This window comes from Megalobrama amblycephala, linkage group LG1 (genome assembly GCF_018812025.1).
Source record: "Megalobrama amblycephala isolate DHTTF-2021 linkage group LG1, ASM1881202v1, whole genome shotgun sequence".
Classification (NCBI taxonomy): Eukaryota; Metazoa; Chordata; class Actinopteri; order Cypriniformes; family Xenocyprididae; genus Megalobrama; species Megalobrama amblycephala.
The window spans coordinates 69,555,930-69,568,544 of record NC_063044.1 but is presented as its reverse complement, the minus strand read 5'-3'; the positions used below and the strand labels follow the sequence as shown (position 1 = coordinate 69,568,544).

At 37.6% G+C, this 12,615-nt stretch overlaps 1 protein-coding gene and 1 pseudogene across 1 annotated transcript in view; one reads left to right on the top strand and one right to left on the bottom strand.

Annotated features, from left to right (window-relative positions):
• The first annotated feature begins 5,373 nt into the window (after positions 1 to 5,373).
• Positions 5,374 to 5,491, top strand: LOC125250757 (annotated as a pseudogene).
• Positions 5,492 to 6,427: 936 nt separating this feature from the next.
• The window catches only part of LOC125247243, a 52,417-nt gene continuing 46,229 nt past the window's right edge, over positions 6,428 to 12,615 (bottom strand). The window contains exons 7-9 of the mRNA XM_048158506.1: positions 11,984 to 12,070; positions 7,181 to 7,219; positions 6,428 to 6,793 (exon numbers count right to left, since the gene is read on the bottom strand). Of these exons, the coding sequence (XP_048014463.1) occupies positions 6,693 to 6,793; positions 7,181 to 7,219; positions 11,984 to 12,070 (227 nt within the window). The 3' untranslated portion in view covers positions 6,428 to 6,692. The remainder of the gene's footprint in view (positions 6,794 to 7,180; positions 7,220 to 11,983; positions 12,071 to 12,615) is intronic.

Here is a 12,615-nt window from a genome sequence, read left to right as displayed (position 1 = left end):
TACTTTTAAGATTATTTTAAATCTCCGTCTATTGTCCCTAGTCGTGCTTCATTCTCAGTTTGTCTTTTTTACTCTTTCAATGCATAGGCCTATGGGAAAAGAGCCATGAACATGAAGCCAATCCTTTCACAAAACCTTCTCTCAATCTTATTTCTGTACATGGCTTTTATACATGTGAAGGGGTGGTGTAGCAACTGCCCAGTGAGAATATACTTTCATGATATAGGAATGTGGTACATGTAGAAAAACAAGTCTAAATATGGTCAACTTCCGGTCAAGTAACCATCCTTCCCAGAGCTGCCTTATGGCCCTCTTTCCTAGACCAAGAAAGGGAGACCCTTTCTTGGCTGCTTTCCAAGAAACACACACATATACATAGTGTACATTAAAAACAGATGTGTGATGAAACAATAACAACTATTCTCCCCTATTACCCTTACAGCCTTAAAGACCAGGAGAGAGAAAACAGGGAGAAACAGAGAAAGAAAAGTCAGGCTGATAATATTTATCTTACAGTACTTCAAACCAAACTTGGGTCTTCAGCTGACAAAGTTTAAATCCCGTCCGGCTAGAGCTCTTAAAATGTTTAATCATTAGGTCAGTAGGTGGATAATAGGCGTCTTTAGTGGTTCGAACACATTTAACCACATGAGCATAATATACTACAAAAGCAATCCTGGTTGAATGCGTTTTTAACTACTTCTGGGAGTGGTTGAAAGTGGACAACCTCAAAACGTTTTACTCCCCGTTCACACCTGTATAGCGTCGTCCACTTGTGATCCGATCGATCAAAACCCATCTAATAGCAGGTGGAAACAGTATAAACTTTACTCAGCAAATGATTGTGTTCTCATTTTGTTCTGTTCCCGAGAGGAGTAGTCATGGGTTCCTCTGTATTTTGTAACTTAGCACTATTCTGTCAACATTGCGGCAAAGTGAGCAAGCGAAGTTAGGCTAGTTCAAATAAAGTGCGCTGAATGAATGTGATCAGCTGAGCCACTCAGATATTTCGATGTGTAACCCATTCAGAACTAGACAGCTATTTTTGATCACTGTGACTGAAGCACGAGAAATTCTCTTAATAACACTTTTAAGTATGTTTGCCACATGAGTTCAGGTGGAACTGAAGTATCTAGTATATATATATATAACCCCTCTACCCAGGTCCTACTCGCCCTGCTCTGCACGGACCTCGAACCTGGGTCTCCGGTGTGGGAGTCAGATGCTCTAACAAGGAGGCTAAAGGCTGTAACCTCTACGTTCAGTCGCTAGAACATCTCTCGAGACCAGAGGAGTGAAGTTTACTCGCACAGCAACTATATATATATATATACACACTATTACATTACACAATACCAATTAGTTTGTTGCTCCCTATATATATATATATATATATATATAGGGAGCAACAAACTAATTGGTATTGTGTAATGTAATAGTGTGTACTTATTGCACAAGCTACCTATTACCCTTTCTACATGTGTCATCGTGTGTCTTCCACATCCTGAGCGTCGAGTTGATCTGCTTTTAGTGAATGCAGGAATTTTAACTTCCGCGCACATCATTCCCACACTGTCTTTAATATCCAAGCCTCGGTCCGCTAACACTAAAGCAACAGGCAACAGTTTGTTAAGATTATGTGCTTGTCAGATGCTCGCCCCCACCCCCATCCCTTTGAAATAAATGAAATTTGGCATTGGGGTGTAATAAATAAATAAATAAACAAATAAATAAATATTTATTTATTTATTACACCCCAAGGCCAAATTTCATTTATTTCAAAGGGATGGGGGTGGGGGGTGGGGTTCATAACAAAAGGACATATTTTGATTTGAAACATTTTCCTGAGATGCTGATTTATGACAAACAATTGGAGAATTTAAATGATAAGTACAAAATATTATCATAGTTTCTTTTCACTTTCACTTTCACTTTCACTTTATAATCGCCCTCTACCGGTGAACCATTGAAGCGTTTAGAAACAGTGATGATGTAATGAAGCCTCGTTTACTGAAATCACGTGACTTTAGCAGTTTGACACACGCTCCGAATCACTGAATCGAAACAAAAGATTCATAAAGATTCGGAGAAGGAGTGTGTCGAAATCGACCATCACTGGCTGTTCCTTCAGCTCTCCTGTCGCTGTATCACCAAATCTTCAACGTTGATCATCACATGCTTTGTGTTTGTGTTCAGGTGTGTTTGTTGCTGATGCAGTGAAGTCAGAGTCAGTGACTGAGGGAGAATCAGTCTCTCTGAACTCTAGTTTCACTCAAATACAGACACTATTACCTCTATGTATATGTGTATGTATATAATTCTCAAGCATCATTTCACTGAGTGTTTGTTTCTGTCATTATTGTTGAAACAGAGACTCAAGCAGAAGAAATCACTGATCCCACATTCAACAGAAGAAACAGAAATAAACCGGTAAGATCTTTGATTTCAGTGTATGGTATGTGTGTGTGTTGTTTCAGTCTGATTTTAGTGTGTACTGCTTTATCAATATATGTTGTGCTGCTGTGTGTGTGTGAATCATTAACACACACACACACACACACACACACACACACACACACACACACACACACACAGCAGCACAACATATATTGATAAAGCAGTTGATGTGTTTGTGGATTTACACTGTAGACCTTCATTTAGAGACACACAAACATTAGTCCGCTGACACACAACTTTAAAATACAGCAGTGAATCCTAAAGATAAATCCTTAACAATTTAGTCAATTTCTAAAGTCTAGTCACTCTAGACATTTCTACAGACACTGCAATGATTGTGATATGATGTCACACTTTATAAAAACATAAATTCAGCAAATAACTGATGATGATAAATCCAAATGTACAAGAATAAAGTCTAAGCCTATGTTTGTTAGTGTTCACACTGTGACAAGATTCAGTGTGTCAAAAACACATGAGAGGATCCACAGCAGAGAGAAGCCGCACACGTGTGATCAGTGTGGAAAGAGTTTCTCTTTATTAACGTCACCTGAAGATACACATGAAGATCCATACAGTGGAGAAACCACATCACCAGTCTGAAATCACTGTAAGTATTAATACAAATATATATATAATTTATTAAACACAGAGTTTTTCATTTCAAAAGCATTACTAAATTCAGTTTGTATTTCTAACAAACAAAAATGGTGGTGAAAAAACTGAGCTACCACCAAATACAAACATTATCATTTCTGACTCTCTTTCTCTATGTGGTGATGTACATCTCTAAAAGCTGACACATGGACAATACTCAAACTAAACTGAAAAATAATACAGATATATGAATGTACATAATAATAATAATTTGCTGTCAGTTAGTAACAGTCTGTTTGTGAGCCACCAAGTGGCAGTTTTATGTAACTTCAGCAGCTCTGTGACCAAAATCATGAATCTTATTGGTTTGTCAGTATTTTTCACAGTGCAGTGAAGAGATGACATCACTTCTGTAAAAACAATGAATGACACATGAGTTACTGTTGTTGTTTTCATAAAAGTACATTTACTCGTTTTACATGTAGGTATATTTTAGTCAGAGTTATCGCTCTTCGTCTGCTTGAGCTCATTCTGCAAAGTTGAACAGAGACTCGCTCGCTCTCAGCACAAGCATTTAAAGGGTTAGTTCACCCAAAAATGACATTTCTGTCATTAATTACTCTACACCAGTAAGATCTTTGTTCATCTTCAAAACACACATTAAGATATTTTTGATGAAATCTGAGAGGTTTATGCAATATAATCAACACTTTCAAGGTCCAGAATGGTACTAAAGACATCGTTAAAACAGTCATGTGACTGCAGTGCTTCAACCTTAATGTTGTGAAGAGACGAGAATATTATTTGTGTGCAAAAAATAGCAGCTTTATTCACCAATCTCTTCTCTTCTGTGTCATTCTCATATGTTGTTTACGTCCAGCGCTTCCAGATTCTACTTCAGAACTCTGACTCATTATTGGCCAAAGCTGGTCACATGATCAGCACGATGTGTGTGATGCTGACGCAAGAGCCGACCAATAATGAGTCGACGAACTGACGTAGAACCCGGAAGCGCTGGATGTAAACAACATTCTTCTCAGATTTCATCAAAAATATCTTCTCACTGGAGTGATCTAGAATAGAGATGATTCTGATGAATTCAGCGACACTAAGAAGGAAAAGTGAGCACTGTTAGACCTTCATGATTCTCCTCTGAATCACTTAAAGATGTGGCAAACAGACCTTGAGTGTAACTTTGATGAAGTCCAGTGGTGCTCTATATGTAAGATTGTTTTACCTCAATATCCTTTAACAAAACGGAAGGACGGAATTATAAATTCCTCACCTCACTTTGAGTAAAATGTATCCAAATGAATCACCTATAGATGGGTCAATTATGCAAATCTTCTGGGAATGTAGAAAACAAACATTTTTAGGAAAAAAGGTACACCCACGATTGTGGATATGCTTTAAAAACTGCATGATCATATTTTGACCATAGCTGAAACTGTATTTTTTCTTATAAATGTATTTTTTAATGTTATTTTCTTCAACTATAAATCAGCACAAAGTTATTATTTATTGCTCTTGAAAGTTGAACAACAGATGATTAAAGTCTCATTTTATTGCTGGACATTTGTCATTACAATCAACACAACTAGACAATAATTCATGTTAAAAGATTTATTAGGAAGCAAAAGCTGTATCAGTGTTTGTCCACTAGAGGACAGAAGAGATCAGACATTAAGATCAGCAGTACATCAATATTCATCAATCACATGCTTATGAAAAAATAATAAAACAAAAGAAACAACACCACAATGTGGTATAATGTCACTAAATATTAAATCTGAACAAGTTTTTTTTCCATCTTTCAAAAGGCTACTGTAAGTGCTTCAGCGTGAATATAAAGGCACTATAAATTCAAATATTCATTAATAACATGCTTCTGAAAAAATAATAAAAGAACAACACTACAATGGTATTATGCAAAATGTCTTTTTCCATCTTTTTTTAAATAGTTCAATAAGTCTACTTTAAGTTCTTCAGCATGAATATAAAGGCACTATAAATTCAACTCACATTTACAATCAGACATGAAGATTCACTTCACATCATATCTTTAATATTCCCTTATTCAAGCATAATTACATCATAGAGCAAAAAAAGCCATACATTTAAAACTTTAAAAGAAATATATATAAAAAAAAAGTCAGCTTAAGTAGTTGGTTATAATTATAATTATTTTTACAATAATAATGTGACTTACAGTGAAGCTGAATAACACTGAATGTGACACACTAATGAATTTCTACACATGAAGCGAATCTCAAAGACATGTGTTTAGTTCTGAACTTGAACGTTAATCAGGCACTGGTGGCCAGCAGCCATATCACCCTGTAAGCCCAAGACTGTTTGCCCACTGAAGCTAAGCAGGGCTGAGCTTGGTTAGTACCTGGATGGGAGACCTCCTGGGAAAACCAGGTAGCTGCTGGAAGAGGTGTTAGTGAGGCCAGCAGGGGGCGCTCACCCTGTGGTCTGCGTGGGTCCTAACGCCCCAGTATAGTGACGGGGACACTGTACTGTAACAAGCACCGTCCTTCGGATGAGATGTTAAACCAAGGTCCTGACTCTCTGTGGTCATTAAAAATCCCATGGCACTTCTTGTAAAGAGTAGGGGTGTAACCCCGGTGCCCTGGCCAAATTCACTCCAATCACAGCCTCCTAATAATCCCCATCCATTGAATTGGCTCTTTCACTCTCTCTCCTCTCCACCTTCAGCTGGTGTGTGGTGAGCGCACTGGCTGCACACTGGTGGTGGATGAGGAGAGACCCCTGATTGTACAGTAGTACATAGGAAAGCGCTATATAAATGCCTCATTCATTCATTCATTCATTCATTCAATTACATAAAACATCAAATTCAAATACTGTGGTAAAACATCTTATAAAAATCATATTCCTCACACTCACTGTCGATAATCACACAAAATCAAAGCTGTGAGACTCACACTAGTATTGTGTTAAAGGGATAGTTCACCCAAAAATGAAATGTTTATCCAAGCATCCAAGATGTAGGTGAATTTGTTTCTTCAGTAGAACACAAATGATGATTTTTAACTGCAACCGTTGCCGTCTGTCAGTGGTATAATGCAAGTCAGCGGGAACTTGGACTATAAGAGTAAATAAAACACGACTGACAAATCCAAATTAAACCCTGCGGCTCGTGACGACACATTGATGTCTTAAGACACGAAACGATCGGTTTGTGCGAGAAACCCAACAGTATTTATATCATTTTTTACCTCTAATACGCCACTATGTCCAACTGCGTTCAGCACTCGATTAGTGAGGTCTGATCGCGCTCTGACAACAAAAGTGATGTCTCACGCATATACTTCAATGAGTGCTAGACATCACTTCCAACTTTTCATTTTTGGGTGAACTATCCCTTTAACAGTGGTACAGGTATGAAGTGTAACATTATTAAAATGATATAAGAAAGTGTTTGATTACTATGTTTCTCGGTTCATATAAAGTAATTTTCACATGCAGGTTCATCATCTCAACAGACACGGGCTCATTTCTCTCTTTCACTGATTCTAGAGGATTATGAAAGCAGAAATGTGTTTTTGTTGTTGAAGCTGAAGTGTTGATGATGTCAGAGTGATTGACACTGGTGGGCGTGTCTAATCTCATTAAAGTAAACTCTCCTGCTCATTCACTCCATCCCGATCCTCTGCTTTCAGCAGCGGCATCATTACAGTCACTGATTCATTCTCTTGTTTTTCTGTGGAGTCTGTCAGAAAATATACAGACAATGACAAATTAAAAGAGATGTACTGATCTGGATTCAGTCATATTATGAGACATCAAAACTAAAGTCAAGCTTTTACAAGTAAAAAAACATCATGTTTACACAGACTGTCAGAAGTTCATCTCACTTATTTGACAAGTTCAGTCTGGTTTAAGCTCTTTTCTCACAAATGAACATCATATTTATTGTACTTGTGAACTCATGCATCTACTAAAATAAGCAACTAAAATATAAAGTTAATTCAGACTTTGTTTGAAATCTGAAAGAAAAAACTAAACTGAATAAAAACTAAAGTGAATGAAGCCACATCTCACACATCAAATCATGATCACACTTTAAATATATTCAGCACAAATGACAGAATCTCACCCTTCATCAATGGTCTCCTCTCCTCTTCATCTGTGACAGCTGCACATAGAAACAAAGAAATACAAGGAGAATGTTTCCATTAGACCAAGTGTGTTTTTGTACTTAAAAACAATGAATATGTGTTTGACATTTTTTGACATCATTCAGATGCTGATTTATCAGTGTGAAATAGACAAAGACAGTTTGCTATTTCTGGTAAAAAGAAAACAATATATATTTGTGCTTCATCTACAGAGCACTGATATAAATAATGCTGAAGCAATTCACTGAGGTGATGCAGCAACTTAAATCATTTTGAAACTTTAAAGGTCCCGTTTTTCGTGGTTTTTTTTAAGCTTTGATTGTGTTTATAGTGTGCAATATAACATGTGTTCATGTTTCGCGTGTAAAAAAAACACAGTATTTTTCACATAATTTACTTATCTGTATACCGCTGTTTCCACTGTCATAAAAACATAGACAGTAAAAGAAATGGACACAGCGACCCATTGGAACTCAATTGAGACAAGTGAAGCCCATTTTTAGCGATTTTTAGCACTTCCGTTTCTGACGCGCAGACTCAAACTAAGCTTGATGACGTCAGCAACCTGTCTGACAGATGTAAATCTAGTAGCTGTGCGTGCAAACTGCCATCGTTAATCTTGCAGAGACGGCGAGCTTGAGCGGGGAGTTCTTTGGCGTGAGTGAGCAGGAGTAAGTATTCTGATTAATTATTTTGTATAGTAATTTAAAATGTAACGCCAGTACGCCATATTAAGTTAATGCATACTATTGCCTGCGAGCTTCTCCTCCTGTCTGTACGGTAATTTCTCTACTGTGCGACAGAGAGTCGAGTGGTTATGACGCAATCGTTAGCCTATTTTTACAAAAACTGTTTCTACGGGGCCATAATGTAACATAAAAGGTAATGGAGCCCTTTATACATTGTCGTGTATCTTTAGAAATAAATAATGGACAAATTGAGTCTTTAAACGCCTCAGATGTAAAGTTATTTGCTGTCAAAGTGACGCCAAAATGAATGGGAGTCAATGGGATGCTAACGCAAGTGAAGTTCTGCTACAAGATGGCGGCACGCGACCGACTTCAACTTCCGGTCGACTTCCTTGGGCACTGCATAAAAACGGGCTGATGACTTCCTTGTTCTATGAAGTCCCTCCTTCAGAAATACGTAACGAGTTCTGATTGTGCCAGTGGTTCCTTTGTTGTGATTCGACAGCAGCTTAGCGCATCTTGCCCGGAAAGGTCACGCCTCTTACCATAACGTGGAGATGCACGCGCTCAGTGTTATTGTAAACATGTCTTTAATTTTACTTTATCAATTTGAGCCGGAATCAGACCCGGTGATTGGACTGCGGGATGAAAATAACAGCGTTTCGACGACATGGCGACAAACACACTCTACAAACGCAACTCTTGTGTATTCCTGTGGGCGGAGGTTAGTCAAAAACTGTTTTAGTGACGTCATTAAAGAAGGAAGTGGAGGGATGTAGTCCAAACTGGCCGTTCGATGTAGGCGACTTCTGTTAAATAAAATATCTCGCTTGGCATTGAACTTTGAGCTTTAAAATTTTACAGATTTTATTTATACTCTAACAACAACATTACACACTAACTAAAGTTTGAAACATGGGATCACGAAGAACGGGACCTTTAATCATTAATTCAGCATTGTAGATTTTATACAGGGTGAATTCAGGTTGATTGGTACACTTTTTACCATTGAGATGACTTGGAAAAAGTGTCCCAATCAAACTGAATTAATTCTATCTATCTATCTATCTATCTATCTATCTATCTATCTATCTATCTATCTATCTATCTATCTATCTATCTATCTATCTATCTATCTATCTATCTATCTATCTATCTATCTATCTATCTATCTATCTATCTATCCACACACACACAATTCCATGGTTTTCCGTATCAAGAGATTACATATACATATATATATATATATATATATATATGTATATATATAAACAAGCTGGACGTGACACTCATTCATTCAACAGTTGACAGTCATTCAAGATTTAACGATCCAAACTTGCGAACATTTGTTTTTTACTTATAGTTTTAAGATTTCAGCATCAATATTTGAACAATGTTTTACAATAAAAAAAGTTAAAGTAATAGTAATTTATTAATTTATGTCAGGAGTGCAATCATGCTGAATCTAACTGATATTTATATTGACATAAAAAGAAAACGCATACCTATTCAATTGCACCTGCTTCCATTTATTTACGATTCACAAGAATGCACAAAACAACTCCACTAAGGCTTTTAAATCCAAAGGCTTAACACATTTAGAAATATATTGATAACATACCCTATGTTTACGTCACTTTTCTGAGCCTTTCTATTGATTTTCCTCTAAATTATGCGATGATTGCAATCCGAGGACGTTTGCGCGATCTCTCTCAGGAGTTATAGCCTATGAGTTATACGGAGTTAACCGGAGTGTGTGAATCTGCAAGATATGCATTTGTCAGGAATCAACAGGCACAAGGAAGAGACAGATAAAACATTAAACCAAATAAATGCACGATTATAATCATATAAGAATTGTCTTCGTTCCTCAAGCAGTCTCTGATATTTTCCATAAACGTGTGTATTTATCGCAATAGAGTGCCCTCTGGGATGACGCATTTTTGTAGGCAAAACCCGGAAGCGAGTTAGCATTTTAGGACTTCCGGTTCCAACGCCGTCAAGTCTATGGGTTTTTTTAATGGGATTTTGCTAAATCGCCTGAAATAAGGTCTGTGGTTAACAAAGCCTCTAAATACTTTCACATTTTGATCTATGACATAAAACACACCAGTTATAACCCACTTGTGATTTTTTAAACTTTTACTGTGTCTTAAAATCGGCGGTTGCTAACAAATTGCTAAAAGGGACTACTTCCTTTGGCGGGGACTTTAGACGTCATCATGACAAACGGGACATTTGGACAGCATTTCTCATGAAAAAGTGGAAAAGTATTCATAACAGCGCAGATCATAATCAGCGAGCATGTTTTTAAATAAAGTTGTTTTCTAAATAAATTTTGAGGAAGTTTGGTGGTGACGACGTTGATCCGCAACCATGGTGTGCTGTAGTCCGTTTATAGCTTACTGTTAGCCTTTTATATCTGACCACTTTATTTGTACCTTTAAAATCTATAAATGTTGTGTTAACTTGTAAAGATTATCTTGATAGACAAAACGTGTAAGTGTCATAACCCTTTGTTAAACACAGAGCTTATTTTCTGCGATTTTCCAAAAGTCTGGGAAAAATGCATAGGCTTTCAATCGAGGGAACCCGTGCGCCGCTAACTTCCGGGTTGGCCTACAAAAACGCGTCATCCCTGGGGCACTCTATGGTTAACATAAGTAGCCTTTAGCATCGCATATGACAGTGGAAACGCGACTGGCTCTGGCACGCACGACACGTTAGGAGTAAAATATCACATCATAAGGCTTTGGTGCATCAGTGACGGGTGAAGAACAGACAGCGGGTTGTTCATGTATTGCAGGGTCAGGATGCTCTTATAGTCATGCAGCAGCACTTTTGTGGAAGGTCAGTAAAGTAAAGGGCAATTAAGGGCACGAAAACTGTTTATTGTATTGTGTCCGATTGTTTAGATTAAAATATCCAAAACCACTAGAACAGTGTTATATATTTTGTTGACTTGTGTACATTAGCCCAAATGTTTCCAAGAATATTTAAATCCAGAGAAATAAGCGTGTCCGTACGTTGCCTACCAATGACATCATACCTGCGTTACCCTTGATTTCCGAGGGTATTTATTTGTAGAAACCATGGAAACACCAGATATGCTTTAATATATTCTGTGTTTTATTAGACAGGTGAGCAACTGTTTGGATACATTCATCAACAGAAAACCGATCATTGGTATATAGCTCAACACAGTCTTATTGTTTAAATTTCATTTTCTTGATTTACAGCTAGTATTATGTTTTACCATGACTAACATTGATCTCTTACTGCAGTGTGTGACAAGTGTCTCATAACAGTCGCCGAGTGAACGCTCAGAGCATTATAACAACTTTCATCACACAAATGTGTCTAATATGATAAACAGCGCTGCGTTACCACACATATGCTTGAGCAGAAGAAGCAGAAGTGACACCTGCGGCATAATAAAAGCTCCACTGCTCTCGAGACGTGTGTCGCACTCGTCTCTCATTAGCAATCGCTCCAGCGGTCTCGTTCTTCCGCAACGGCTTTCAGCCACACTCTGTTTCATACTACAGTAGTGTTAAATCTTAAATACATCAGCTCATCCATGAACATGATTTCTGTCCGAGTCCTGTCCCGATTCTTATCCACCAGCTGTAGACATGAAGACAACACCTCCCATGATTCAGTGAAATCAAGGAGTCATCAAGCTGTTTTGAATAAGAGACCTCTAGAGGCGAAAACTACATAGTGTGCCTTTAACAAAAACTAGGAGAAAATGAAGAAGCCATGGGGGAAACTAAGGAAACTCTTACTGTAACGTAGGAATCAGGGTAAGTAATGGTCAACAAATGACTTTGATTAACTGATCATCAGCACATGTGATCAACTCTATAAAAGCAGGAAGAAGGAAGATTATTCACAAGTGGAAGCTGTTTGAAACAGACACCAATCTTCTCAGGAGTGGACGTCCCAGCAGATTCTCCCCAAGATCAGACCGTGTGATGCTCAGAGAAATCACAGACAACCCAACAGAGACTCTACAGGCCTCAGTTAACATGATAAATGATCATGACTAACTGTTTTTAGCTACAGGACGGTTGTCATCTCCAGACTTACAGAATATCTCATCTCCTGTCTGTATTTCAGGATTGGCACGTAGAGTCACATCCTCCCCCTCCATCACTGGCACTGACTCCTGTTCATCTGTCAAAGAAACAGAGAAAAATACAGAAGAAACATTGTCATATCACACCTGACATACTGGATCACAAACACATCATTTACTCTATTTTAAGATGAAAAGAGCTCAACTTGTCATTGTAGAAATCTGAATGTAAGTATAAATCTCTACAGCTCATGTGTGTTTGACTGATGAAACTGTGTTGAACTCCAGTCTGTGTTTCTAAGAGTAAAAATCCACTCAAATGACATGAAATATGAGTGTGTTGAATTGTGTTTGTGTGAAGAAGCGCTTCTGAATGTTTGATTTGTGATCAGATAATGACTGTACTGCAGTTCAATAATGATCAGGAATAATGAGGAGGATTGTGACTGATAAAGTTGATCAAACAATCCTGCAGACAGAAGCAATACAGTCTGTGTGAAAAACAGTTTCAGAACAGACAACAGCATCTGAAAGAAGACTGTCTGAAGCTGCTTCATTGAGGAACCACATCTGTGTGAAACACCACAAACCAGCTCTGACTAAATACATTAATAAAGTAATTCATTATTCTATTAACATGAAT